General features: G+C 45.0%; 1 protein-coding gene across 2 annotated transcripts in view; it reads right to left on the bottom strand.

Annotated features, from left to right (window-relative positions):
• Window positions 1-1,918: 1,918 nt before the first annotated feature.
• Window positions 1,919-27,749, bottom strand: part of ASB11 (ankyrin repeat and SOCS box containing 11) — a 40,555-nt gene continuing 14,724 nt past the window's right edge. For both annotated transcript variants that reach the window (XM_040338672.1, XM_040338673.1), the window contains 4 exons: window positions 23,382-23,532; window positions 15,018-15,152; window positions 4,554-4,745; window positions 1,919-2,191 (listed from right to left, as the gene is read on the bottom strand). In XM_040338672.1, coding sequence (XP_040194606.1) covers window positions 2,067-2,191; window positions 4,554-4,745; window positions 15,018-15,152; window positions 23,382-23,532 — 603 coding nt within the window. In that variant the 3' untranslated portion in view covers window positions 1,919-2,066. The remainder of the gene's footprint in view (window positions 2,192-4,553; window positions 4,746-15,017; window positions 15,153-23,381; window positions 23,533-27,749) is intronic.

Below are 27,749 nucleotides of genomic sequence, written 5' to 3'. Positions count from 1 at the left end.
GGCAGCACAGGTGGGAACTGATTGGCGGCACTGGGATGGCTTGCACTGGGAATGGATTGCACTGGGATGGATGGCACTGGGATGGATGGCACTGGGATGGATGGCACTGGGATGGATGGCACTGGTGGATGGCACTGGGATGGATGGCACTGGTGGATGGGACTGGGATGGATGGCAGGCACTTTGTAAAACTGTAACACTGTAACTGTAACTGTAACGATTTTCACTCACTTCTCTCTCCTCACACGCTGTCTCTGTGTGAGGAGGGAGAGGCGGCAATGAGAGATGATCTCATATGTTTACATTTGAGATCTCCTCTCATTGGCCGCCCAGATCGCATCGCAAACGGCCACTCTGATTGGCCGTTTGCGGCGATCTCTAATTGGCTGTGTCCAAGGGACACGGGCAAAACAAAATTTCCCCGCTGCGCGCTCTGGAGCGCGCGCGGGGACCGCCCAAAGGGGCGGCCGTCAATTGACGGCGCTTTGGCTTTTGGGATCCCCGCTGTAGCCGTCAATAGACGGCGCGCGGATCCCAAGTGGTTAAATGACAATAGCAAAGGGGTTCTTGCATCCGTCTTAAAGCTTTCTGAAATTGTACTTGTTAAAACCACTTAAAGAGGAGTTCCACCCAAATTTGGAACTTCCTCTTAACCCACTCCTCTCCCCCTTACATGCCACATTTGGCATGTAATTTTTTTGGGTGGGGAGTGGGGGCTTCAGGAAGAGTGGGACTTCCTGTCCCACTTCCTCCTTCCTGTAGGCGACTAAGCTTAATCGCCTACAGGAAGGGGCTGCTGTAGGTGATCGCCTAGGACACGTCACAGGTCCTAGGCGATCTCCTGGCCAATTACACGGCGCGGCGCCGGGCCGCGCCGCTCGCGCATGCGCAGTGGGTGCCCGGCCGTGAAGCCGAAAGCTGTCACGGCCAGGTGCCCACACTGAGAATGAAGACGCCGGCCGGGGAGGGGGGGAGAGGAGTGGAGCCCCGGCCGGCGCGTCGCTGGAGCGCTGGAGCAGGTAAGTGTCTGTTTATTAAAAGCCAGCAGCTACACTTTTTGTAGCTGCTGACTTTTAATAAACATACAAATTGGCTGGAACTCCCCTTTAAGGACCCACTTACGTACATATACGTCAGCATTTTAAAGATGGATATATGAGTAACGGCAGCAGCTGCTGCCACAACCGAGATATCCATCTTTCCTGTGAGCGGTCCTGTTAACGATAACGGTGGTCTCGGCGGCGGATTCACCGTGAGATCACCGTTATCGGTGGCGGGAGAGGGCCCCCCCGCCGCTCTCCCGCGCCCTTCATCGCTTACTGGAGCAATCGGCAGCAGCGGAGGCGATCGGGTCCTTCCTCCTGCACGGCTTTGATACGAGTGAGGGTAAGATGGCCCCCACCCGTCCCCAAAGCATAGCAGGGCGGAAACAACATCAAAACTTCACTTCCGCCCATGCTTTTTAAAGGCATATTGTCCTGTTGTCTTTTTTTCAAATGACAATTTATTTTTATTTTTTTATTGCATTTTAGTCTAAATATGAGATCTGAGGTCTTTTTGACCCCAGATCTCATATTTAAGAGGACCTGTCATGCTTTTTTCTATTACAAGGGATGTTTACATTCCTTGTAATAGGAATAAAAGTGACCCAATTTTTTTTTTAAGTGTGAAAATGAATCAAATAAGTTAAAATAAATAAGAAAACACCCTTCGGTGGATGTAAAAAGATGTCCGCTTGGTGACTTCAGACTGTAGGCTTACTGTGGCTGAGTGTGGGGTGTACCAATATGGCCGTGAAGGAACGTCACTTGCGTTACAAGATTTGACGGGTCGCCTAATCTGACGGAACATAGGCCATGCCGTTGGAAACAGTAAATAAAAGATAAAGTGCAGTTATGCTTTCAGTTAAAATGAAATATCATTTACAATAGTGTTTTAGTTGATGTGATCACAATATTAAGTCTCTAAATTAGAGAACTAATTTTCTAAAATGAATAAAATCATTATCAGCTGTCGCTCCTGCATCAATGACAATTAGAAAAATGGGGTAATGCCAGTTTGAAGTACTATCGATATAGTAGAAATTGCATTAGTCTGTTAGGTAACTGAAGCCTGGGCACCACTTGCAGACAGGAAGAACCCAACAATTTTCGAATACTGAGCCGACAAAGCTGAGCCAAGGAAGCTGGACCTAGAAAAAAAAAAAACATTGACAATAATATAATTTGGAAGGTACGAAATAGTTTTCCTTATCACGTATCCTACCTTACACTATGAAAAAGGTGTCTTTATTGATGTCTGCTTTAATTTTGGTAATGCCCCCTTCCTATTTCATGGACAACATCACACTCCAAAACATGGGGTGACACTAAAACAAGAAGTGAGGTGAAATCTCCACAGCAGTGAATCAGCTATTTCTATTGCTGGGTTCCCATTGGAAATATTGGGCTCAATTCACAAAAGCTGATCGCATGCGGTATTTAGGTGTTTTCCTAAATATACCATGAGATCCTAAAATATTTCAATTCACTATTGCTTTAATGCGGTATTTACCGCATAAAGCAAATATGGTCGGTCAATATCGCATAAAAAAGGAGTTAAAGTCAATTCACAAAAGGAAATACATAAAAAAAATGTATGCAGTAAATAAGTAGTGGTCCCAGCATGCGATAGTTAAGGAACCGGCAGCCGCCAGCATCCTTAACAACCAGTAAACAACATGGTTGTCAAGGAACCGTTAGCTGCTGACAGCTTAACGTAAAGAAAAGAATTGCCAGCATTAAAAAAATCACTAGAAACGTTGTAGGGTCATCCCTTCTAATTTTTGCGGTGCCTCTCTTTTCTAGACAAATGGAGTCTGCAAATTTTTGATGCCTGTCAGAGCGCTCTGCATTTTTAATTTATATTTGCTGTAGCATGTTTTTTAATTAAATGGTTAGGTATTGTGAGATATACTGTGTTATATTGGATACATTTGGCCAGATTCACATATGGCGGCTTAAACTTCTGCGGGCGTAGCGTATGTAATTTACGTTACGCCGATGCAAGTTAGAGAGGCAAGTGCTGTATTCACAAAGTAAGCGTGCCTAATTCAAATTGTGAAGAGGTGGGCGTGTTTTATGTAAATAAAGCATGACCCCGCGTAAATGACGTTTTGAACGAACGGCGCTTGCGCCGTCCTTGGACGTATCCCAGTGCGCATGCTCCAAATCACGTCGCAAATAGTCAATGCTTTCGACGTAAACATAACCTACGCCCAGCCCTATTCTGAATCGACTTACGCCAACGACGTGAAATTCGACGGCGGTTCCGACGTCCATACTTAACATTGGCTGCGCCATCTTTTTGGTGGTTTATCTTTACGCCTGAAAACGCCTTACGTAAACGGCGTATCTTTACTGCGACGGGCGAGCGTACGTTTGTGAATAGGCGTATCTCGCTGATTTACATATTCTAGGCGTAAATCAGCGTACACGCCCCTAGCGGCCAGCGTAAATAGACAGCTAAGATACGACGGCGTAGGAAGACTTACGCTGCTCGTATCTTAGCAACATTTAAGCGTATCTCAGTTTAAACATACGCTTAAATGTAGGACGGAGCGGATTCAGAGTTACGACGGCGTATTTACTTATACGCCGGCGTAACTATACCGGAATCTGGCTAATTGTTCCTCACATCTGCTTGATATTTAATGTATATGATACCCCCACCCCTAATAAAGCCCTTTTCATATTTTTGTACCTTAAGCCGTTGTTGACCCGACATTTTTTGCTTTCTGGGGGCTCCCTTGTCCCCTCCAAACTTTTTGTTTTATATAGCTTTTTTGCTTTTTGGCAGGTATCCCATCTAGTCCTGGCAAATCGGCCGGTATACTAATTCATTATTTAGATTATCGCCAAAGGGAGTGTGGATTCAAGGATTCTTTTATTTTCTTCTGGTATAAATTTTGAGGGGACCCTCATGCCAAAATGTAAAAAAAAAAAAAAAATGCATACTGGGCCTATACCAGAGCATGTAGCGCAGCAGGCCAGGAAAGGAAGGGGGCGAGCAAGCAGCCCCTCCCCCTGAACCATACCAGGCCACATGCCCTCAACATGGGGGAGTGTTTCCCCCCAAAGCACCTTGTGCCCATGTTGATGGGGACTAGGGCCTCTTCTCTATAACCCTGCCCGGTGATTGTGGGGGTCTGCAGGTAAGGGCTTATTGCACTATGAAATCCCCCTTCAACAAGGGGGCCCTCAGATTCCCACCCCCCTCATGCGAATGAGTAGGGGTACATATTACACCAAAAAAGTGGTAAAAATGAATAAAAATTGGGGGGACGGCAGAGCTGTCATCGTGAATGACATTGGATCTACACCGGGGGACAATTTTTTATTTTTAATAAAGGACTTGTCAAAACCCTTGTTGTGTTTTTATTCACTTTTACCACTTTTTTGGTGAATGAGTGTGTACCCCATACTCATTCACATGAGGGGGGGCAGGATCTGGGTGCTCCTTCTGCACTTAATCCAAACCTTAAAGTTTGGTACCATTTATTTTATTATGAATACCTTCTGCGATGAGCAATGTTCTTTCTACTGCACTCCTGGGTGCTGCCAGCTCTATGGGGTATTTTCCTTCCGTGTTTTTACTCTTCACATTGGCCCCATAGTCAATAAGCAACTTGACAATCTCTTCACTTGATTTGCGAGCAGCAGCATGGAGAGGTGTGTCTAAGAGTTTCCCGCGGTTCACATCTGCGCCTAGACAGAAAATCAAACAGGTTTCATTAATACATCTATGTTTGACTGGCTATACTTGATAATGGGGCTACCAGGCCAACATCACGTGTAGGAGTGAGCTGCCCATATGGCCAAATCTTACCAATAATTATATTTAGCACCTTCATCAAATAGGGTTGATTTACTAAGGAAATTGAGACCATTCACGTATGAAAGTGCATGTTCAGTTTGCAAAGTGAATGTTCAATTAGATTAGTAGATAAGGTGAAACTATGTTTGTTTCAATTACCCAATCATGTGCAAGCAAAAATGTGCATATATACACACTACTGCTCAAAAGTTTTAAGCGGGTGTGAAAAAATAGAAAATAAGAACACTTTCTGAAATAGAAGTGTTATGTTAATAGTTAATTTTTTTTATCAATTAACAAAATGGAAAGTAAATGAACAGAAGAGAAATCCAAATCAAATCAATATGTGGTGTGACCACACTTTGCCTTTACGGTAAAACAGCATTGATTCTTCTGGGTACACTTGCACACAGTTTTTGAAATAACTTTTTTCTTTGAAAGAAAATGTAGGTTGCTCCAAACCATCTTGGAGAACTAACCACAGATCCTTTGTGGATGTAGGCTTCCTCAGAGCCTTCTGTCTCTTCATGTAGTTCCAGACAGACTCAATGATGTTGAGATCAGGGCTCTGTGGGGGGCAAACCATAACTTCCAATACTCTTCGTTCTTCTTTACAGTGGGGTAGATTCAGGAACAATTTCCGCCGGTGTAGACTGAGATGCGCGGCGTAAATGCCAATTTGCGCCGGCGTATCTCCGCGCCGTATTCAGCAAACAATATTACGCCGTAACGTAGATTTTTTTTTTTCGTTTGGACCTTTCCACGCCGGTGCGGCGTGGGCGCCCATTTACGCTGGTCTGAACTAGCGCGGCCCTGGTTTTTCTATTTTAAATATGCAAATGAGGGAGTTGGTCCGATTCAGCAAATTACGAATTGCCGGCGCAGGCTACTCCCGGTGTGTGTAACTCTGGTTTGCAGCGGAAAGTTACCCTTTATAAAGCAGGGGTAACTTTACACCACACTTGCACAGGTCATTTGGAGAGCAGATAAAACCACATCGCTACAGACGAACTGAGCTGCAAGTACACTTGCTGGACAACACCTGTGTGCCATCATGCCAGGGGCAGCCGTGGTCCTTGCACTTCTGCGTCGACGGGCACGTAGGAGGGAACAGGAGATAATCTTCCGCACACGCATTAATGTTTTTGGCATGGGGGACGCAGAGGTGTATCGCACCTACAGGTTCAGCCGTGAAGCCATACTGGAAATCACCAGATTCCTGCAGGATGACCTCACAAGCCCCACACTCCGCACACATGCAGTGCAGCCACTGGTGAAGGTATTAGCCACACTTCATTTCTTGGCCACTGGTTCTTTTCAAAGGACAAGTGCACTGTCGGCTGGGATGTCACAACCCACCGTGAGCAGGTGTGTTCACCAGGTGATACCAGCAATATTGAGACACATGTCCCACCTCTTCATAAAACCCTCCCAGGAGGTCCAGCGGATGAAGACAATGCAAGATTTTTATGCAATTGATAGATTTCCTGGCACAGTGGGTGCAATTGATTGTACACATGTGGCACTTCAGCCCCCCCGTGACATCGAGCACATTTATTGTAATCGAAAGCACTGGCATTCGATTAATGTGCAGATTATAGTAGATGCCCAAGGACTAATATGGCACGTCCGTGCCAAACACCCCGGCTCGTGCCATGATAGCTTTATTTATCGTCATAGCAACATCCCAGATGAATTTGACCAGAACGTCTACGGGGACAGCTGGCTGGTTGGTGAGTGACATGGGTGTCAGGTATGACTGTCCCCCCCCATGATATAGACATCACGAGGGGCACATGCATGAGTAACATCCTCCTGTCTTTTCCCTTACAGGTGATGCAGCATATGCACTTGGACCACATATGATGACCCCATTCCGGAACCCCCAAACCCCAGGAGAGAAGAGATACAACCTAGCCCATGCACGGACCCGTGGAGTTGTGGAGCGAACATTTGGTCTGCTGAAATCTCGTTTTCGCTGCCTGGATAAGTCTGGGGGGACCCTGTTATATTCCCCTGAATTTGTTTGCAAAATTATCGGGGCTTGTTGCATTCTCCATAACTTTGCAGTGAGAAGGGGCCTGGAGATTGAGCTACGTGAGGACCTGACCCCCCAACCACATAATCCCCCCCTGCCAGAGGCTAACCCGTCTGCTGAAGGAAGAGCAGTCAGGAGTCGCCTCGTCGAACGTTATTTTTCACGATTAAATTAATGTTAATGGATGCATGCACATCACTGTGGTCCCTAACACATACACCCCACATTCACACAGAATTGGATTAGACCGAAGTACCACCCATGGTACTAGGGAGCAGCAACGCCGCGCCAAGGCTCCAATTATGTTGCTGTCCATTCATACATCTTTATGAATAAATCATGCACTAACTCCCGTGTGCATATAAAATAATAAATAATTCTCATAACTTGAGAAAATAAAAATACATTTTTGCAATACATGAGTAAAATGGAAAAAATATTCTCATAACCTGAGTAGAAAAATAAAAAATTTTAAATAACATGACTATAAAAAAAAAAAAAAAAAAAAAACCTGAGTATAATTAAATTTAACCAAAATCAACGGCCCTGTCGTGGGCTCTTTCTTGGCCCTCGGCTCCTGGGGCGCAGTTGCCTGCGGCGAGCCGGGGCTGGTGGGGCCGGGGCTGGTGGGGCAGGGGCTGGTGGGGCCGGGGCTGGTGGGGCAGGGGGTGGTGGGGCCGGGGCTGGTGGGGCAGGGGGTGGTGGAGCCGGGGCTGGTGGGGCAGGGGGTGGTGGTGGTGGTACCTCCCCCAGTCTCTCCCTAGCTGCATCCCTGCCCTCCATTGCCACGGCTAACCTATTAAGGTAGATATTAGTTGCAGCCTGCATCCGCAGCCGGCGGGTCACATTGCTGCGCTGCTGGCGCTGTGTCAGCCTCCCCTCCTCTCTTACTGCACCTGCCAGGCTGCGGACCTCTGCCACCAGCTCGCTTGTGGTGGCCTGAAGCTCACCCAGAGACGTGAGAAGGGCTGCCCCGTTACCCACCACGTCCTGGAGGCTGTCGTTTATTAGTAAACTCTGGCCAGCCTGCTGAGTAATGGCCTCCTTCATTGCCAGAGTGCAGGCAGCCTGGCTCTCTGCAGAGGACTCCAGGCTAGCAGCCACCCGTGAGAGATCCCCCGCAAGAGACCCCATATAGCGGGTCTGTTTAGTTTGGTCCCTTGCCAGAGACACCTCCAGCTCGTCATGGACTCTCCTCCTTTTTTGACGAGCCATCCTTGGGGCAGGAGTAGATTGAGGACGGCTGGAGGGGCTTGGGTCCTGTGAGGGCCCGGCCTGGGAGGGGCTTGGGTCCTGAGAGGGCCCGGCCTGGGAGGGGCTTGGGTCCTGTGAGGGCCCGGCCTGGGAGGGGCTTGGGTCCTGTGAGGGCCCGGCCTGGGAGGGGCTTGGGTCCTGTGAGGGCCCGGCCTGGGAGGGGCTTGGGTCCTGTGAGGGCCCGGCCTGGGAGGGGCTTGGGTCCCTAGGTGGGGAATCCCTGATAGGGCTAGAGAGCCCTGAGGGGGTAAATGTCATGAGGGGGGAGGTGGGGGAGGGGTCAGGAATGGGGGTCTTCAAAAATAAAATAAACGTTTCCTCCTCCTCTTCTACGGGCTGCTCCTCCACCACAGAGGTAGGGGCAGTCTCCACCCTGGATGTGGTGGGTCGGTCGGCAGCCGATGATGGCCCAGCTCCATCCTGCACATCTGTGGAGGACACAAAACATTCAGATGTTGGTGGACCCACACAATTGTCACTTGTTCCCTCCCCCCCACACACACATGCAACACACCAGAAAGAAGATAAAACACACTTACCTGTCCTCAAGGGCTGCTCTCCAGAATCAAACCCATCCAGGCCCTCCACCACCGAACGATCTAGGAACCTGGCCACCACAAGGTCCTCTGATGTCAATGTAATTTTTTTTGCTGGCCCACCACCTGTTCCCCTGGCATGTTTACGCATTGCCACCAACTTGTCTTTAACCAGTTTGCGCAAATCATTAATTTTTTTTCTGATATGTTTGGGCTGCCTCTCCGCAACCCCCAAAGCATTGACCTGGTTAGTAATGATGGCAAAAATTCGCTCTTTATCAGATTTGCCAGTGTGCCCACTCTGTGGCCCATAGAGGCGGTCCCCATGTTGGGAGAGCCCCTCAATAATTACTGCCCTCTCCTCAGGGCTAAAGTTGGTCATCCGGCCACCTGTTGCTTCTTCAGCAGACATAATAATGCACAGACAATAGCAAGAGCAATAGCAAATTACCTAGCAGTTGATAAAATTGCTTGGGAACATTTGCACCTGTAGGGCGGAACTCTGGTCTGATTTATGGCCTGGGCGTAGGCAGTGGGCCGGCGTAGCGCAGGTGTCACGCCGGGGGGCAGTTCTGAGCATGGGCAGATTGGGGCATTTGCCCCAGGGAGCACACTGCGCATGCGCGGCCGACTCTGCGCCCCGCCGTGACCCCTGCGCCACGCTCCCCGCTTCATTAGCATAGGGAGCCACCCATTTTATTCTACCCCGCCTTACGCCGCGCTACGCCGCCTTACGCCGTGTAAAATCCGCCACGCCGGGGCAAGAGACAGGAAAAAAGTTTCCTGAATCACTAGCATGCCTCTCTGCGCTGCTCCGGCGCAGTGTAAAAAAGATGCACTGCGCCGGACCAAAGATCCGCTGATGTTCCTGAATCTGGCCCACTGAAGATAGCTCTTAATGACATTGGCTATATGTTTGGAGTCATTGTCCTGCTGCAGAATAAATTTGGGGCCAATCACATGCCTCCTTGATGGTATGGCATGATGGATATGTATCTGCCTGTATTTCTCAGCATTGTGCACACCATTAATCCTGACCAAATCTCAAACTCCATTTGCAGAAATGCAGCCCCAAACTTGTAAGGAACCTCCATGCTTCACTTCACCATACCTGCAGACACTCTAATGCCGTGTACACACGACCGTTTTTTCCATCGGAATAAACTCAGATGTTTTTTTTTGACGGAATGCCGACGCCATTGGCTGGCGCTGCTATCAATCACAGCGGATGACGCGGCGTGCCGGGGGGCGGGGCCGAGTGATACAGTCGGCGGCCATGGCCGCCGCTGTATCACGGGAGCGCGCTCGCAAACGCTTTCCACCATGCGAAGGAGCTCGCATGAAGGTGGAAAGCTTTTGCGAGGAGGAGCAGGGACAACCGCCGAGGGACCCCAGAAGACACGGATCGGGGCCACTCTGTGCAAAACGAGCTGCACAGTGGAGGTAAGTATAACATGTTTGTTATTTTACCCCCAAAAAAATCTTGCCCTTAGTGTTCTTTTAACCCCCTTAGCGGTATTCCCGAGCGTGACTCGGGGTTGTTTTTCAATGCAAAAATCGGTAACCCCGAGTCACGCTCAGGGTAGATGTGCAGAGCCTGCAGGGCGCGCTGGCTTACCTTTTCCAGGCAGGGTTACTGTACTTACCTTGTCCCTGGATCCAGCGATGCATCCCCGCTGTGTGAGCGAGCGGCGTCCTCCATTTGACTCACACAGTGCCCGCGTGCCGCCGATCTCCATTCCCTGCGACGTTACGACGCACAGGGGCGGAGACCGGCGGCAAATTCAAAAAAGTAAACAAACACTATACATACAGTATACTGTAATCTTATAGATTACAGTACTGTATGTAAAAAAATACACACCCCCCTTGTCCCTAGTGGTCTGCCCAGTGTCCTGCATGCAGTTTTATATAATAAAAAAAAAAATTGTGCCTGCAAACTGTATATTGTCCATAGCAACCAAAAGTGTCCCTTTATGTCAAAAGTGATTTTAGAGCAGCTAGAAAACAGCGATAATAAATTATAATGACTTGCAGAATTGTGCGATAGCGATTTGTGGGGAAATCCGTCATAAAAAATAAAAGTAATGACAGCGACAATTCTGCAACTGAGCAAATTTCAGTGATTTTGATTTGATTACATTATTGAATAATTTTTATTATAATTACATTATCATTTGTTATAATTATTTATAGTTATTTATATTATAATTTTATGATTTTGTGTTTCAAACTTTATCATACCCGGGATGCCTATTAGACTCTTGTTTGGACAGATTTAAGTGAGTTATTCCTAAGAATTGCAGGCCTACAGTATAAAACGCCAAATTTCCATGCAAAATAATTGTAGCGCTTTTGGTACGTAATTCCAGACAGAATAATACCGCCAGGGAGGTTAAGCATCACCCCCACTTCCCTGCTGGGTCCCTCGCTTGGCACCTGCTGAAGCTTTTCCCCTTCTTCACCGTCCCCGGTTGGTGAGAAGACTGCTGGGGTACTTGCTTCAGCTTACTCACTGTTGTCTCCGGTAACAAGGTGAATGGCCCCTTAGTGGCGACAGCTTCCCCTCTACCTCTGACCACAACTGGTTCCAAATCCGGCTGAACCTTTACAACTCGGTTGGACTCCAATCCTGCAGTCCCAACCCAACGCTTCTTTTCTTGCTCCTGGATAGGCCTCAGGCAGCCTAGCAGCCATTGCCCCCGGGGTTGGCCTAGTAACCCGGGGCAACATAACACACGTCCACCCAGACAGCCATCCAGGTAGCACAGAATCCTGATCACCTGACTCCACCCAAAAAGGCTCTCCCAGCAGGTCAAGGGACTAAAAAAAACCCTGCCAATTGGCTGAGACACCCCATCCATACCTACTCTGACCTTGCTAAGCCCCCTGTCATTCTAATGTCACCAGCACAGTGCCACCTAGTGACAGAAGAAAAAAGGTGCAGCAATTCCAGAATTAGAGCAGAATCAATTGATCTTCTAACAATTAGCCAGGAAAATTACCACCTGGCAAACTAAATTTCTTAGCAACCCTGCCTAAAGACCAGGATGCTACACTTAAAACCCCAGTCGGCTTTGAAGACTTTGCCTGGGAGAGACCTTGCTGACGCAGTATAACTACCTTGTGTTTTGTTGCTGTGCTCAGTCTTGCCATGGTGTATGACCCGTGACATGAAATGGTCTTCCACATCCTCACCTTAGTAGCACAGTCTGGCTGTTCCTTGTCCAGTTTCAAGCTACACAGCTGTTGCTGTTTAATTTAATGACTGTGTTTCAACCTACATATAAAATTGATGATCATGAGCACCTGCTTTGTATAATTGGTTAATCATACACCTAACTGTAATCTAAATCTAAAATCTGTGTGATCCAATATGTAGGATAAGACGCACAACCAGGAGGCTTCGGGACCGGTTTTACTAACGTGGCCACATACTTTAATGGCATCCATGGAGGTGACACCACATTGTTGCAAATTCCATGTGATGTTCCATGTGATGTTACGACACATATACGTGTACAGTGGTTGTTTTATGCATGGTTCTGACAAAGCATGCTAGTCATGTGAAACACGTTTCCTGCTTTCTCCCTGCCTATACCATTGAGTGTTGTTTTTTCTATCCTTTGGAATAAATCTTAATTGCATTGTATATGGGAGTGCTGCTTTGTTTTCTACATACAGTATATGTTTCTGTTGCGGTGGCAAGGTGTGCCCCCCCTACCTACAAGCTATTTACTCCATTTTAGCTTGTCTAACCCACCTGGAGCAGCTGAACTCGCTTGAATTACTAAATATATATATATATATATATATATATATATATATATATATATATATATATATATATATATATATATACATATATATATATATATATATATATATACATACATACACACACGCAGTATATATACACAATGATCAGCCATAACATTATGATGATCTACCTAATATTAAGTGGGTCCCCCTTTTTGCCACCAAAACAACTTTAGCCTGTCACGGCATGGACACCACTAAACCTTGGAAGGTATGCTGTGGTATCTGGTATCAAGCTGTCAGTAGCAGATCCTTTAAATCCTGTAAATCCTGTAAGTTGTGAGGTGGGGCATCCATGGCTCCGCACCACCACTGCATGAATGTAAGTTATTATTGCCAGCTGCCGCTGGTCTATTCAAGGTGGCCGGACATTGAGCGCCGACCACCTGAATAACGGCAGCTGGTTGGCTGTGCGGAAGTGCCTATTAGAGCCAGCGGCTCTGATAGGCATTCCGTGTACAGCCCTCGTCCTCCCGGATGTCTTATCCAGGGAACGTACGGGGTGCGTTCTTTGAATAAGACTGACGGCCGTCTCAGCCAATCAGGTTAGCCGATTCTGCGTTTGGCATGGCACAGCGACTGCGTTTGATGGCATGGCACAGTGATTGCGTTTGATGGCATGGCACAGTGACTGCGTTTGATGGCATGGCACAGTGACTGTGTTAGATGGCATGGCACAGCGGCTGCATTTGATGGCATGGCACAGTGACTGCGTTTGATGGCATGGCACAGCGGCTGCGTTTGATGGCATGGAACAGTGACTGAGTTTGATGGCATGGCACAGTGACTGCGTTTTTGATGGCATGGCACAGCTGCTGCATTTGATGGCATGGCACAGTGACTGCGTTTGATGGCATGGCACAGTGGTGCGAATTGATGGCATAGTGACTGCATTTGATGGCATGGCACAGTGGTGATAATTGATGGCACAGTGGCTGTGTTTGATGGCATGGCACAGTGACTGCATTTGATGGCATGGCACAGTGGTGCGAATTGATGGCATAGTGACTGCATTTGATGGCATGGCACAGTGGTGATAATTGATGGCACAGTGGCTGCGTTTGATGGCATGGCACAGTGGTGACAATTGATGGCACAGTGGCTGCGTTTGATGGCATGGCACAGTGGTGAAAATTGATGCCACAATGGCTGCATTTGATGGGCACAGTGAGGCTGCAGTTTTTTTCTTTTCTTTTTTTTTACGTTTGCGCCCCCCCAAAAATTTTGAGCACCAGCCGCCACTGGGTATGTGTCAAGTAACATCTACATGAATGACAGGACAAAGGAATCCCAGCAGAACTTTTCCCAAATAATCCCACTGCCTCTGCCAGATAGTTTCTTCCTATAGTGCATGGATATGCAATTAGCGGACCTCCAGCTGTTGCAAAACTACAAGTCCCATCATGCCTCTGCCTTTGGGTGTTATGCTTGTGGCTGTCAGAGTCTTGCTATGCCTCATGGGACTTGTAGTTCTGCAACAGCTGGAGGTCCGCTAATTGCATATCCCTGCCATAGTGCATCCTGGTGCCATCTCTTCCTCAGGTTAGTGCCACACACACACTTGGCCATCCACATAATGTGAAAGAAAACGTGATTCATTAGACCATGCCACCTTCCTTTATGGCGCTCTGTGGTCCAGTTCTCATTGGAGGTGCTTTTGACTGTGGACACGCGTCAGCATAGACAACAAATAGGGATAAGCCAAACAACAAGCCCCCCCCCCCCCCCCCCCCGTTCGGTTCGCACCAGAACCTGCGAACAAATCAAAAGTTTATGTGAACATTAGAACCCAGTTAAAGTCTATGGGACTCGAACGTTTGAAATCTAAAGTGCTAGTTTTAAAGGCTAATATGCAAGTTATTGTCCTAAAACGTGTTTGGGGACCCGGGAACATGTATCAATGCAAAAACAGTTTTAAAAACTGCAGTTTTTTCAGGAGCAGTGATTTTAATAATGCTTAAAGTGAAACAATAAAACTGAAATATTCCTTTAAATTTCGTTCCTGGGGGGTGTATAGTATGCCTGTGAAGTAGCGCTTGTTTCCCGTGCTTAGAACTGTCCCTGCACAAAATGTAATTTCTGAAGGAGAAAAAGCCATTTAAAACCACTCGAGGTTATAATGAATTGTCGGCTCCCCACCCTTTTTTTGAAGCCGATTAGAGCCTCTGGCTCCAAACACATGGTTTAAAAAAAAAACATTGGAATCCATGCGCCCCGCATGTAGATTAGGGGGTCGGACGCATGGATAGGGAGGAGGCACCCCTGCACCCTGCATTACGGGCTGCCACTGGCACACATATATATTAAAGTGTGACACTGCACTATCAGCATTGTAAACTGAGGGAAGTAAGACAAAGAGGAAAATAATACAATTTTATGTGTTAGATTTTTGTTAGCCCTGGACTGTGTGCAATGATCATCACTGTGACTTCTGCACAACTGTACAGACATCATATAGATATAGGGCAGTGATTGCACTTGCTCACAATTATCCTCATAAATCATCAAAGCTTTACCCAATTCAAGAAGCTTTCTAGCACAGTCAGCTTTCTGGTGGGCACAGGCTAAATACAGCGGAGTACCACTGCTCTGTAGTTCTTTATCAATGTCTGCTCCATATGAGATTAACATTTCTGCACATTCCCGGTGACCTAGGGACAAAGAAAATAATAATAAACAGAAAACATGAAATATGAAATATGTTGCCTAACAAAATAATATTCATACCCAAAATTAAAGCTACTAACATTAACCAGTATGTCATGATCAAGACTTTATCAACCATGATCATCTCCTTCCACAAGCACCTACCAATCACTAAATGCATCTAGAGTAGACATTCCTATATACTGTACTGTATACTAAACATTTTCTAGCGTCCATCATCCTCTAACAATATCTCCAGTAGGAGGGAGTTGGATCTTGGCCATACATTATAACATTTTCCTTTAGATTTAGAATTTGTAGGCAATCAGGCACAGAGGCGGCTCTTTAATTAGGCGGTCGCCTAAGGCCTTACACTCACAGGGGCCTCGCGGCCGCTTAACTTACCCAATGCATTACCCCAGTTTTGAGGGACAGGGGACCTTAACGCTGCTGTGCTCGGGCAGCGTTAAGAGCCCTGACTCAGGAGTGGGGCCGCTAGCGTCTAACAACCAGTGAGTATTGGTGACACCACCCCTTGTGATGTCAATGACCCTGCATGCCCTCAGTCAATAATGTCACAAGGGGGCGGGTTCACCAGGTGACATCACCGGGTGGCCCCGCCCCTTAGTTATTAAAGAGTAGGATCTGGGGGCTGCCTTGTTAAAGGGGGTTTCCAGATTCCAATAAGCCCCCTGCCCGCAGACCCCCACAACCCCCAGACAGAGTTGTGGGGAAGAGGCTCTTGTCCTTGAATTATTTTTCCCATCATGGTTGTGAGTGGGGCCCCATGTCAAGTTTTGCCTAAGGCCTCACAAGGCCTAGAGCCGCCTCTGATCAGGCAGGCCCCTGCACTACATGGTTGAAGGTAAATCTAAAGGAAATTGAAAATTGAAGAGCTTAGGTTAACCATAGGCAGACATCCTATTATATGCAGTAGTTCTAATTTGAGCATCACTTGTGATAATTAGAATACCTGTGATCTCCCTTGGGCTTAAAGTCAGTACACACGATCTGAAAATCAGATGATAAATACCGCTTTCGAATCGTTAGATCATTCGATATTATCCGATCGTACAAACACGAACATTTTTCTCGTATGAAACCAGATCATACAATTTTTGTTTAATCAGTACAGTTGTCGTCTGAAAATACAATACAAATACACTACAACATATTACATCACTTCCGATTTTTTATTCTGTTGTATGAAAGTTTTCGTAACTTTAGTAACCTCTCCATTTTTGATATGTGACTACCATGCAGAAAATCGTCTGATTTTCGGATCGTGTGTATGGCCAATAGGGGCTCCAGCTTATCACAGGTGCTCATTATTACACAAAGATTGTCCAAAGTACTGTAAAATCTATAAGCAAACAGGGCTTACTCCACCCTCTTCTATACAGGTAAGACCACCAATGGAGAGCGGAATTTGCTTGGTTCCACCATCAACACAAGCATGGTGAGAGCCATTGTGTTCTCCCGGCGGAGGCGGCTCCCCCACCGGGAGAAGACAGTGATTATTGCTAGCGACTATAACAGTCGCTTACAATAATCGCATTTAAAATCTGGCAGGCTGGTTGTACCCAAGTCGATTGATCGATATACTTGGGTACATTCTGCCTGCCCATACATGTATATGGCTAGTTCACACACTGAATCAGTATTAACAAACCTACCCATCATTATTAGACCTGCTGTAAGCTAAATAATAGATGCAGTAAAATATACAGTATCTCACAAAAGTGGGTACACCACTTACATTTATGTAAATAGTTTATTATATCTTTTCATGTGACAACACTGAAGAAATTATTTTCCAGCACTGCCTCTTGGGCATGGAGTTCCCCAGAGCTTCACAGGTTGCCACAGAAATCCTCTTCCACTCACGACTCATGACGACATCACGGAGATGGTGGATGTTAGAGGCCTTGCGCTCGAGGATGCCCCACAGATGCTCAATAGGGTTTAGGTCTGGAGACATGATTGGCCAGTCCATCACCTTTAACCTCAGCTTCTTTAGCAAGGCAGTGGTCGTCTTGGAGGTGTGTTTGGGGTGGTTATCATGTTGGAATACTTCCCTGTGGCCCAGTCTCCGAAGGGAGGGGATCATGCTCTGCTTCAATATGTCACAGTACATGTTGCCATTCATGGTTCCCTCAATGAACTGTAGCTCCCCAGTCCTGGCAGCACTCATGCAGCCCCAGACCATGACACTCCCACCACCATGCTTGACTGTAGGCAAGACACACTTGTCTTTGTACTCCTCACCTGGTTGCCGCCACACACGCCTGACACCATCTGAACCAAATATGTTTTTCTTGGTCTCATCAGACCACAAGACATGATTCCAGTAATTCATGTCCTTACTCTGTTTGTCTTCAGCAAACTGTTTGCAGGCTTTCTTGTGCACCATCTTTAGAAGAGGCTTCCTTCTAAAAAAAACAGCCATGCAGACCAATTTGATGCAGTGTGCGGCGTATGGTCTGAGCACTGACCGGCTGACCCCCACCCCTTCAACCTCTGCAGCAATGCTTGCAGCACTCATATGTCTATTTGCCAAAAACAACCTTTGGATATGACGCTGAGCATGTGCACTCAACTTCCATGGTCGACCATGGCGAGGCCTGTTCCGAGTAAAACCTGTCCTGTTAAACCCCTGTATGGTCCTGGCCACCGTGCTGCAGCTCAATTTCAGGGACTTGGCCACCTTCTTATAGCCTAGGCCATCTTTATGTAGGGCAACAATTCATTTTTTTCAGATCCTCGGATAGTTTTTTGCCATGAGCTGCCATGTTGAACTTCCAGTGACCAGTATGAGAGAGCGATAACACCAAATTTTACACACCTGCTCCCCACTCACACCCGAGACCTTGTAACACTAACGAGTCGCATAACACCAGGGAGGGAAAATTGCCAATTGGGTTCAATTTGGACATTTCACTCTACTCACTGTTGTTGCCAGCGGTTTAGACATGAATGGCTGTATGTTGAGTTATTTTGAGGGGACAGCAAATTTACACTGTTATAAAAGCTGTACACTCACTACTTTACATTGTGGCAAAGTGTAATTTCTTTAGTGTTGTCATATGAAAACATATAATAAAATATTTACATAAATGTGAGGAGTGTACTCACTTTTGTGAGATACTGTATATGGCATAGTAAAAGTTGTAAAATCTCTGCATGTAAAACAAGCATTTAGAACTCCCAGAATTTTTCATTATTTATTCCTTTACCCCTACACAGCTTGCTTATTCGAAGAAATACAATTTGTCCTACTAGTTGCATTTATTAGATCATGTATAGATACAAACTATTCTGTCTATTCGGGTCACTACCACCCTACATCATAGGAATATTATTTTGTGGTAGCCTGCAACTTGGTCTATAGCAGCCTCTCTAATCCTTCTTAACATGAAGGAACCTTTGAAAGCAATGTCATGCATCAGGACACCCTGAAAACAATTACTATATCTGCAGTACAGTAAGTTCAAATGTAAAAATAAATAAAATAAAGAATTTGATGTGCTTAGTATATTTGAAACCCAGGCTTGCGCTATACAGCTAAATATTTTTTTTAGCATTCATAATGTTATTAAACACAAATGATGGCTTTAAAAGAAATGCTGGCAACAGTAGTAGACATGTGCATGACGAAAACATTTAATTTGTTTTGTTTTGTTTCGTTTAGATTACTTAATCTAGTTATATAGTTTCATTAAATTCGGTTGATTTGTTCAATTCGGTTGATTTGTTCCATTTGTATTCAGAATTTGTTTTGTCTTTTTTCAAATTTTCTTTGCATTTACCGATTTACCTAAACGTTCAAAGCAATAAATTTCAAATCGGTTGAATCAAAAAGGTTATTTTTTCTTCCGACTTGAATGTGGCTAAGTGAACAAATAAACGAAAGGTATTCATTAAATGATTACAATGACTCTTTAAATCACCTTTGGCTTAACAAAAACAACATTAGTTTGAAATGGTACTCTAATAACACACACAGGCCCGGATTCAGATACATTTTCGTATCTATCGGCGGGCGTAACGTATCTCAGATACATTACGCTGCCGTAACTTAGGGAGCAAGTTCCGTATACAGAAAGAACTTGCGCCCTAAGTTAAGGCGGCTTATCGTATGTGGTCCGGCGTAAGCCCGCGGAATTCAAATTATCCATGCAGTGGGCGTGTTTCATGGTAATGAAGGCTGACCCCACGTAAATTAAGTTTTTGACTAACGGCGCATGCGCCGTCCGTGAACGTATCCCAGTGCGCATGCTCCAAATTACGCCGCAAATAGGCAATGCTTTCGACGCTGACCCGACGTCCATACTTAACATAGGATACGCCTCATATAGCTGGGGTAACTTTACGCCGGAAAAAGCCTTACGTAAACGACGTAAAAAAATGCGCCGGGCGGACGTACGTTTCTGAATCGGCGTATCTACCTAATTTGCATATTCCATGCGTAAATCTACGGAAGCGCCACCTAGCAGCCAGCGTAAATATGCAGCCTAAGGTACGACAGTGTAAGAGACTTACGCCGGTCGGATCTTAGGGAAATCTATGCGTAACTGATTCTAAGAATCAGGCGCATAGATACGACCCCGCACACTCAGAGTTACGACGGCGTATCCAGAGATACGCTGTCGTAACACGTATCTGAATCCGGCCACGGTCTTTTATTTCAGAAATATCTTTACAGTTCAAATTAGAATGGAATTCAATGTAAAATTTGATTCAAAATTCAATTAGAATATCGGAAATGTGGATGAATTTCATTTTGTTATTCGGAGCATTGGAAAACATCATTTATACTGTAATTCAGGTATTCAGATATATCCGAATCAACGAATAATGAAAAATCTGTCCGAAAATGTATTAGGAACGAAACAAACCGCACATGTCTAGACACTAGATTTACTGTTTATGATACTGTATGGTCCTCTGGAAGTATACTAATTAGCAGGGGTTCCCAGAGACCTGAAAGTTATTTGTTTCTCCATGTTAAAAAAAAGGTTGAGTATTGCTGCTCCGTAGAAAGCCTAGGGTTCCATGGAATCCAGGTCTACAGTGGTACCTGAAAGCAAGGACTATACAGTACTAGGACATACTAATATTTCCTGAGGGTTATACACCTAAGATTTTCCATCATTATTGTACAACTACGTCTTAGGGATCTGGTCACTAATACAACAATGGCAAAATAAAGGGTGAATTACTGTAAGGCCTCGTACACACGACCGAACATGTCTGCTGAAACTGGTCCGCGGACCAGTTTCCGCGGACATGTTCGGTCATCTGTACGGCCGACCGGACCGGATTCCCGGCCTAGTGGACAGGTTTCCAGTGGACAAATGTTCGGTCGTCTGTACGACTCACCGGACATGTCCGCTCGGCCGAAAGCCCTCGCATGCGTCGAAGTGATTCGACGCATGCGTGGAAGCATTGACCTTCCAGGGTCGCGCACGTCGATGCGTCATCGTCGCGACCACGTCACCGCGTTCGCTGTCCGCGGGGATTTTGGTCTGATGGTGTGTATCAGACCAAAATCCGGCAGCGGACATGTCCGATGAAAACGGTCCGGCGGACCGTTTTCATCGGACCGTCCGACCGTGTGTACAAGGCCTAAGTAGGAGGATTTGTATGAATGGTTTTACTTTGCCCTTGGTAGTCCTACAATACTAATATCAGGCTTATATATGTGGGCCACAACTGTTGGTCTTGAGCATTCAATTGGAGACTTAAAGGTCAACCTTGGCTTATGTATCTTATTTGAAATTGTATTTTAAATAGTAGTGCATCGTTTTCCATTTGCTAAAAAATGTACATCGCCTTGCTCTTTAACATACAATGGGTATAGGAAAGAGTCACTCCCCTAAAATAAGTTGCTGCTTTGCAGCCTGAAATGAAGACAGACACAGTTTTTGTTTTATACAGCTGTATCTACTCAGTGCAACTTTTAACATCCAATTGAAAGATTTAACACCAACATGTAAAAAAATAAGAAATAATAATAATTCAAAAACAGAAACACTGAGTTGGAAAAAGGATTACCCCCTTCTAAAAATGACTTGTACACTCAATCAGGTGTAGCTAATCACCTTCTCAATGGCACACAAAGCCATTTGACTTTCAACTGTGATCAGCTGTGGTCATTTTGATTAGCTCGGTGTGAAAAGAGCTTTCCTGGAGCATTTTAACCACTTAAGGACCCCTTCACGCCGATATACGTCGGCAGAATGGCACGGCTGGGCACACCCGCGACCTGGTCCGAAGCTCCGTGACCGTGACCGCGGGACCCACGGACCCGATCGCCGCTGGAGTCCCGTGATCGGTCCCCGGAGCTGAAGAACGGGGAGAGCTGTGTGTAAACACAGCTTCCCCGTTCTTCACTGTGGCGGCGTCATCGATCGTGTGATCCCTTTTATAGGGGGACACAATCGATGACGTCACACCTACAGCCACACCCCTCTACAGTTGTAAACACATATTAGGTCACACATAAACCCTTCAGCGCCCCCTGTGGTTAACTCCCAAACTGCAACTGTCATTTTCACAGTAAACAATGCATTTTAAATGCATTTTTTGCTGTGAAAATGACAATGGACAAATCGCTGATCGTCGCCATTAGTAGTAAAAAAAATAATAATAAAAATGCAATAAAACTATCCCCTATTTTGTAAACGCTAGAACTTTTGCGCAAACCAACCAATAAACGCTTATTGCGATTTTTTTTTACCAAAAAGAGGTAGAAGAATACGTATCGGCCTAAACTGAGGAAAAAAATAGTTTTTTTTATATATTTTTGGGGGATATTTATTATAGCAAAAAGTAAAAAATATTGATTTTTTTTCAAAAATGTCGCTCTATTTTTGTTTATAGCGCAAAAAATAAAAACCGCAGAGGTGATCAAATACCACCAAAAGAAAGCTATATTTGTTGGGAAAAAGGGACGCCAATTTTGTTGAAAAAAACACGTCGCACAACCGCGCAATTGTCTGTTAAAGCGACGCAGTGCCGAATTGCAAAACCTGGCCGGGTCCTTTAGCTGCATTTTGGTCCGGGTCTTAAGTGGTTAATCCATGGTAGTGCAACTGAAAGAATAAACAATCAACTATAGGTGGCAAGGCACTGTCAAAAGATCTCTGGGATAAAGTTGTAGACAGGCACAAGTCAGGAGATAAATAAAAAAATAATTAAAGGCTTTATCAGTGCCTAGAAGCAGAGTAAAGTCTATTATTATGAAGTGTGTAGTGCACCCCTAAGGAGCCGCAAATAAACTGCCCCCCCATACACACTAGGGGGGGACCGACAGCCTCGTTGGCACTCCATCTCCATTTTCCATCTGTCTCCCCTGCTGGCATGACTCATGCCTATTTTCAGATGAGACTGCCCCCTGCCAGCCCATTTGCTGGGGATTTTCTGAGGCCCTCATAAATATGCCAAGCAGCTCCTCATAATATCCACCCATTATGTCTAGAATATTCTTCAATGTTCCAGAGAACAGGGGGGGCACCAGAGAGGCTGCTTGCTGAATCATCCAGCTCTTGAATCACTAAACCCTGACCCAGATTTACAACCCAGGCCTGGCTCTCAGCCAAGCCAATTTGCCTACACTAAAAACTAACCTATTTACAGTAAAAGGTATTTAGTACAGCACTGACCCTCCCCGGAACAGGATATCGCTCCAAACTGGATGAAAGATCCCAGAGGAAACTATTCAGAGAGGCTACCAAGAGGCCTACAGCAATTCTGAAGCAGTTGCAGGAATTTATGACAAAGAGTGGTCATTGTGTGCATGTGACAACAATATCTCAAATTCTCCAGAAATGTGGCTTGTATGGGAGGGTTGCAAGAAAAAAGCCTCTCCTCAAGAAAGGCCACATGCATTCACGAAGATTCACGAACATGCATTCATGAAGATTCTGAGGCCACATGGAAAAGGGTGTTATGGTCAGATGAGACTTAAATGGAATTATTTGGCCTCAACACCAAACCATATATCTGGCGGAAATCCAATACAGATCACCATCCAAATAACACAATTCCTACAGTAAAGCATGGAGGTGGTAATATCCTGTTATGGTGATGTTTTTCTGCAGCCGGGACTGGAGCACTTGTCAGAATTGAAGGTAAAATGGATAGGGCAAAATACTGTCACATTTATCCAACTCAGTGATTCTGTTTAATTATTTTCTATAGCCACTGTATGTGACAGTTAAACATGTTACCTCTTATGACTGCTTCATGAAGAGGAGAAGCCAGTTGAGTTTCCAGCTCCGGGTTAGCACCATAATCCAATAGCATGCTGACACAAGCAACGCTCCCACTCCTACATGCGTTATACAGAGGAGTGATTCCATCCACTGTCACCACATTGACCTGGGCAGAAGATAATAAACAGTCAGGGTTATGTATAACTCTATTTGAGGAATTTACAAAGAGTGATGCAAGCACCATGCTCACATCGCTCTTCTACATGGAGTGTACATTCTTCCAGAATTAAAAAAAAGGGTGCAAGCCCCTTTGTTCATTAGGAGCGATCGATTCTCTGTACTGCCATAACTGTGACAGGTAGGGTTGCCACCTCATCCCTTTCGACCCAAACACATATGAATTACACAGGTTCTGAGGCAAATTTAATGCAGATAGTGCACCAAGTGAGTTTAATTACCACCTTAATCAGCCACAGAACTTGTGTAATTAATATGTGTTCAGTTTTAAAGGGATGAGGTGGCAACCCTAGTGACAGGCAGCCCAAAGAACATGAGTGCTAGAGCTACATACTCTGATATTTCTGCCATTCTGCCTCCCTGCTCAGCTTAGAGCAGGAGGGAGGAGGAAGGTCATTAACCTTGCAGGCTTTGCTTGTGTAGTGTAATCACTGCACAAGCAGAGAGAGGGATGTCATCTGTCTGCTGACAGATCGCATTCACTACCAGCATACCTGGCGGGAATTGTTGCAGTTTTCTATCTTGAAAACTGCTGTATTCCCTCTATTAATAAGGGGTGGGCCTGCACTAGCTTCTATTTGACTTTGAAATAGAAACTGGCACAGGTGGTTCTGATAGACCTATATGCTAAGTAATTGTGGAGCACATCACTTCTGACCATTATAATGGTGCAGGAAGCTTAGTTAATTCTCATATTTGTCTGTCTTATTATCGTCTTCTAAGGTGGGACATGAAAATGATAGTACATACCATAAGCACCTGTGATTGATATTTAATGCACACTTTTGCCCTTATGACTATAGCAGCTAATTAACTCCTCCCTTTCAGTTATTAGTATGCTTTTGAAACATAGTATAATGTGTTACTATGGATAAAACTGGCAGTTCTCATATCTGAGAATTTAATGCATCAGACACATAATCATAGCAAGCATGTATTATTATTATTATTTTTTTTTTGTGGTGTTGGGAAATATCTCTTTGCTACAAGGGGAAAACAGACTATCAAATGAATGCTTTCAACCTTTAAAGCATGTCAATGCCCCCATAGATAGATAACATGTTAAAGGGCCTTCAAGCTGAAATTAAAGTAGGAGTAAATTCTCTTGGCTGATTTTTACCTATAGATAAGCCTATAATAAGGCTTACCTATAGGTACAGTAAATATCTTCTAAACATGCACCCTTTAGGAGATATTTACTTGTGCAGCCACTGGTGACGTCAACGGTGCATGTGCTTTGAAGAAATGGCATACCAATGCCGTTCCCTCAGAGCCCTTTGCCATGAAAAATAGAAAGCAACTGAGCACATGCAGAGCAAGGTGAGACAGTATTATTAGTATAGACATTTTTTTTATTGTGTGCCCCTTAGCAACCACTTCAGCCTGTTCAAACTGCACACATGCACGGTGCACTCTCTCCGTATCCAATTGCAGCAGCTTAGCTCAGTCAATGTAACTAGAGTAGAAGGGAGCACACTGTGCATGCACATATATAGAATGGGCCAAGCTCACCCTGCAAATGGGAAAACAGAGGGGGATCAAAGTGCCTGCAGTTTCTGCAGGCAGACAGAAACAGCTGCATATATGTAAAGGAAAGCAGGAGCAGAATTTTAAAATGAGGACCACTGGTATGCGCTATTAATGGAACTAAAGATGAACTTATATTTTAAACAAATAGTCATAGGAAAAAAAGAATCAAGTGCAAGTGACACACTGTTTTAATAGGAACATGGGGCTGACAAAGAGAAGAAAGCAAACACCTATGGGCCCCATGACCTTATGGGTCCTTGAACCGCCCATAGGTGGACTCAGGGCCAGTGCTAGACTATTTTGCGCTCTAGGCAAGACCAGTTACTTGCACCCACTCCCCAACGAAAAAAAATAACTGTACACATTGCCTTCCTTCCTGCACATAATGCTACCCCTTTAATTCTACACCCCAAGGTGACATCCACCGGAGGATGAGAAGGTGACAGGAGAGGAATGTGGCACTGGCCATGGCTGCGCCCTAGATGGCAGTGCACCTGCCTAGTTCACCTAGTGGTAGCACCCTTGGAGTAGTCACAGATTGAACCCCTGACCTCAAAGGCTCAGAATCAGTTTCACCCTCTGCCCTGTTGTGGGCACGTGTTTGCTAATTAAACCAAAATGATTTGCTTACTTTTTGAGACTACAGTAGAAACCAGTTCATTGTTAATTTATATGAACCCAAACACAAAGTTTGAAGCCTAAGTTCATGGTACACGTTACTACTAGTTACTACTGCAAAAATATAATGGGCACACTGTTAAAGTCTCTGCACTATCTACTTTACATTGACTCTTAAGGAATTTATAAATTGAATCCTAGTGCATAGCTGCTGATTGTGTTTTACCTGTATATTGCGCTGATTTTTTTACTATTTTTATTTACACTGTTAAAGTCCATCATCCTAGAGGCAACTAGATTATATGTCGGGCAAGTTAGTAGGAATAAACCAAAGAAAGAAAATGGTTCACTAAAAAGAGTTAAGTAGGATAGTAAAGGGGAAAAAAAATCAGAAGATTCAAGGAAACAGGTGGTGTAGCTGATAGAGAAGAGTATAAAAATAGACAAAAGGAGGCAAAGCACATTTTCAGTGCTGTCAAATCACAGAAAGAGGAGGAAATTGCTAAATCTATTAAAAAGGGAGATACAATCTTTTTTAAGTACATTAGTGAGAGAAGGAAAAAAAAATGGATCACTTAATGAAATCTGGGCACAACGCTTAGGTTGAGGGAGACCAGGATGTAGCAAACCATTTAAACAATTACTTTTGTTCAGTTTTCTTAGAAATAAATTGTACTAACAATACCAAGTTGGGGAATCCTATTGTTTCTAGTAATGACGGTTAATTTTTAGGATTGCTGGAGAGAGGTATTAAGAAGAACTGGCTCGATTAAAGCCTAAGCAATGGGCCCTCATGATATTCATCCCAGAGTTCTAAGAGAGCTTCAAGGTATAGTTGTTGGACCAATATCTGATTTTTTTAATCAATCTCTTCTAACTGGAGAAGTTCCCCATAACTGACAGGCAGCTAACATTTTACCTATCCACAAGAGGGGCAGCAAGGTAGAAGCTGGCAATTACAGGACAGTGAATTTAACATCAGTTGTAGTTACAGTGCCTTTAAAAAGTATTCGTACCCTTTGAAATTTTCCACATTTTGTCATGTTACAACCAAAAATGTAAATGTATTTTATTTGGATTTTATGCGATAGACCAACACAAAGTGGCACATAATTGTGAAGTGGAAGGAAAATGATTAATGTTTTTTTAGAATTTATTACAAACTAATATCTGAAAAGTGTGGCGTGCATTTATATTCAAATGCCCCCTGAAACAATACTTTGTAGAACCATCTTTCACTGCAATTACAGTTTCAAACCTTTTTTGGGGATGCTTCTACTAGCTTTGCACATCCAGAGAGAGTGACATTTTTGCCCATTCTTCTTTGCAAAATAGCTCAAGCTCTGTCAGATGGGGAGTGTCTGTGAACAGAAATTTTCAAGTCTTGCCACAGATTCTCAATTGGATTTTGTTCCATGCTATCACTGGGCCATTCTCAGGCCCCATACACACGAGAGGATTTATCCGCGGATACGGTCCGGTGGAGGATTTCAGCAGATTTCTATGCGATGGCGTGTACACACCATCGCATTGAAATCCGCGCCAAAATCCTCTGGCGATGACGTGTCGCGCCGTCGCCGCGATTATGACGTGGCGACGGGCGCGACGCTGTCATATAAGGAATTCCACGCATGCGTCAAATCATTACGACGCATGCGGGGAATCCCTTTGGACGGATGGATCCGGTGAGTCTGTACAGACGAGCGGATCCATCCGTTGGGATGGACTTCAGCAGATGGATTTGTTGAGCATGTCAGCAAATATTCATCTGCTGGAAATCCATCCCAGGGGAGATTTATCCGCGGATAAATATCCGCCGGAGTGTACACACCATAGAATCTATCCGCTGAAACCCATTCGATGGGATTTATCTGCGGATAGATTCTATGGTGTGTATGGGGCCTCACACATAAATATGCTTTGATATAAACCATTCCATTGTAGCTCTGGCTGTATGTTTAGGGTCGTTGTCCTACTGGAAGGTGAACCTCTGCTCCA

Source organism: Rana temporaria, chromosome 2, assembly GCF_905171775.1.
Source record: "Rana temporaria chromosome 2, aRanTem1.1, whole genome shotgun sequence".
Classification (NCBI taxonomy): domain Eukaryota; kingdom Metazoa; phylum Chordata; class Amphibia; order Anura; family Ranidae; genus Rana; species Rana temporaria.
This window is presented reverse-complemented; position numbering and strand designations above follow the sequence as displayed.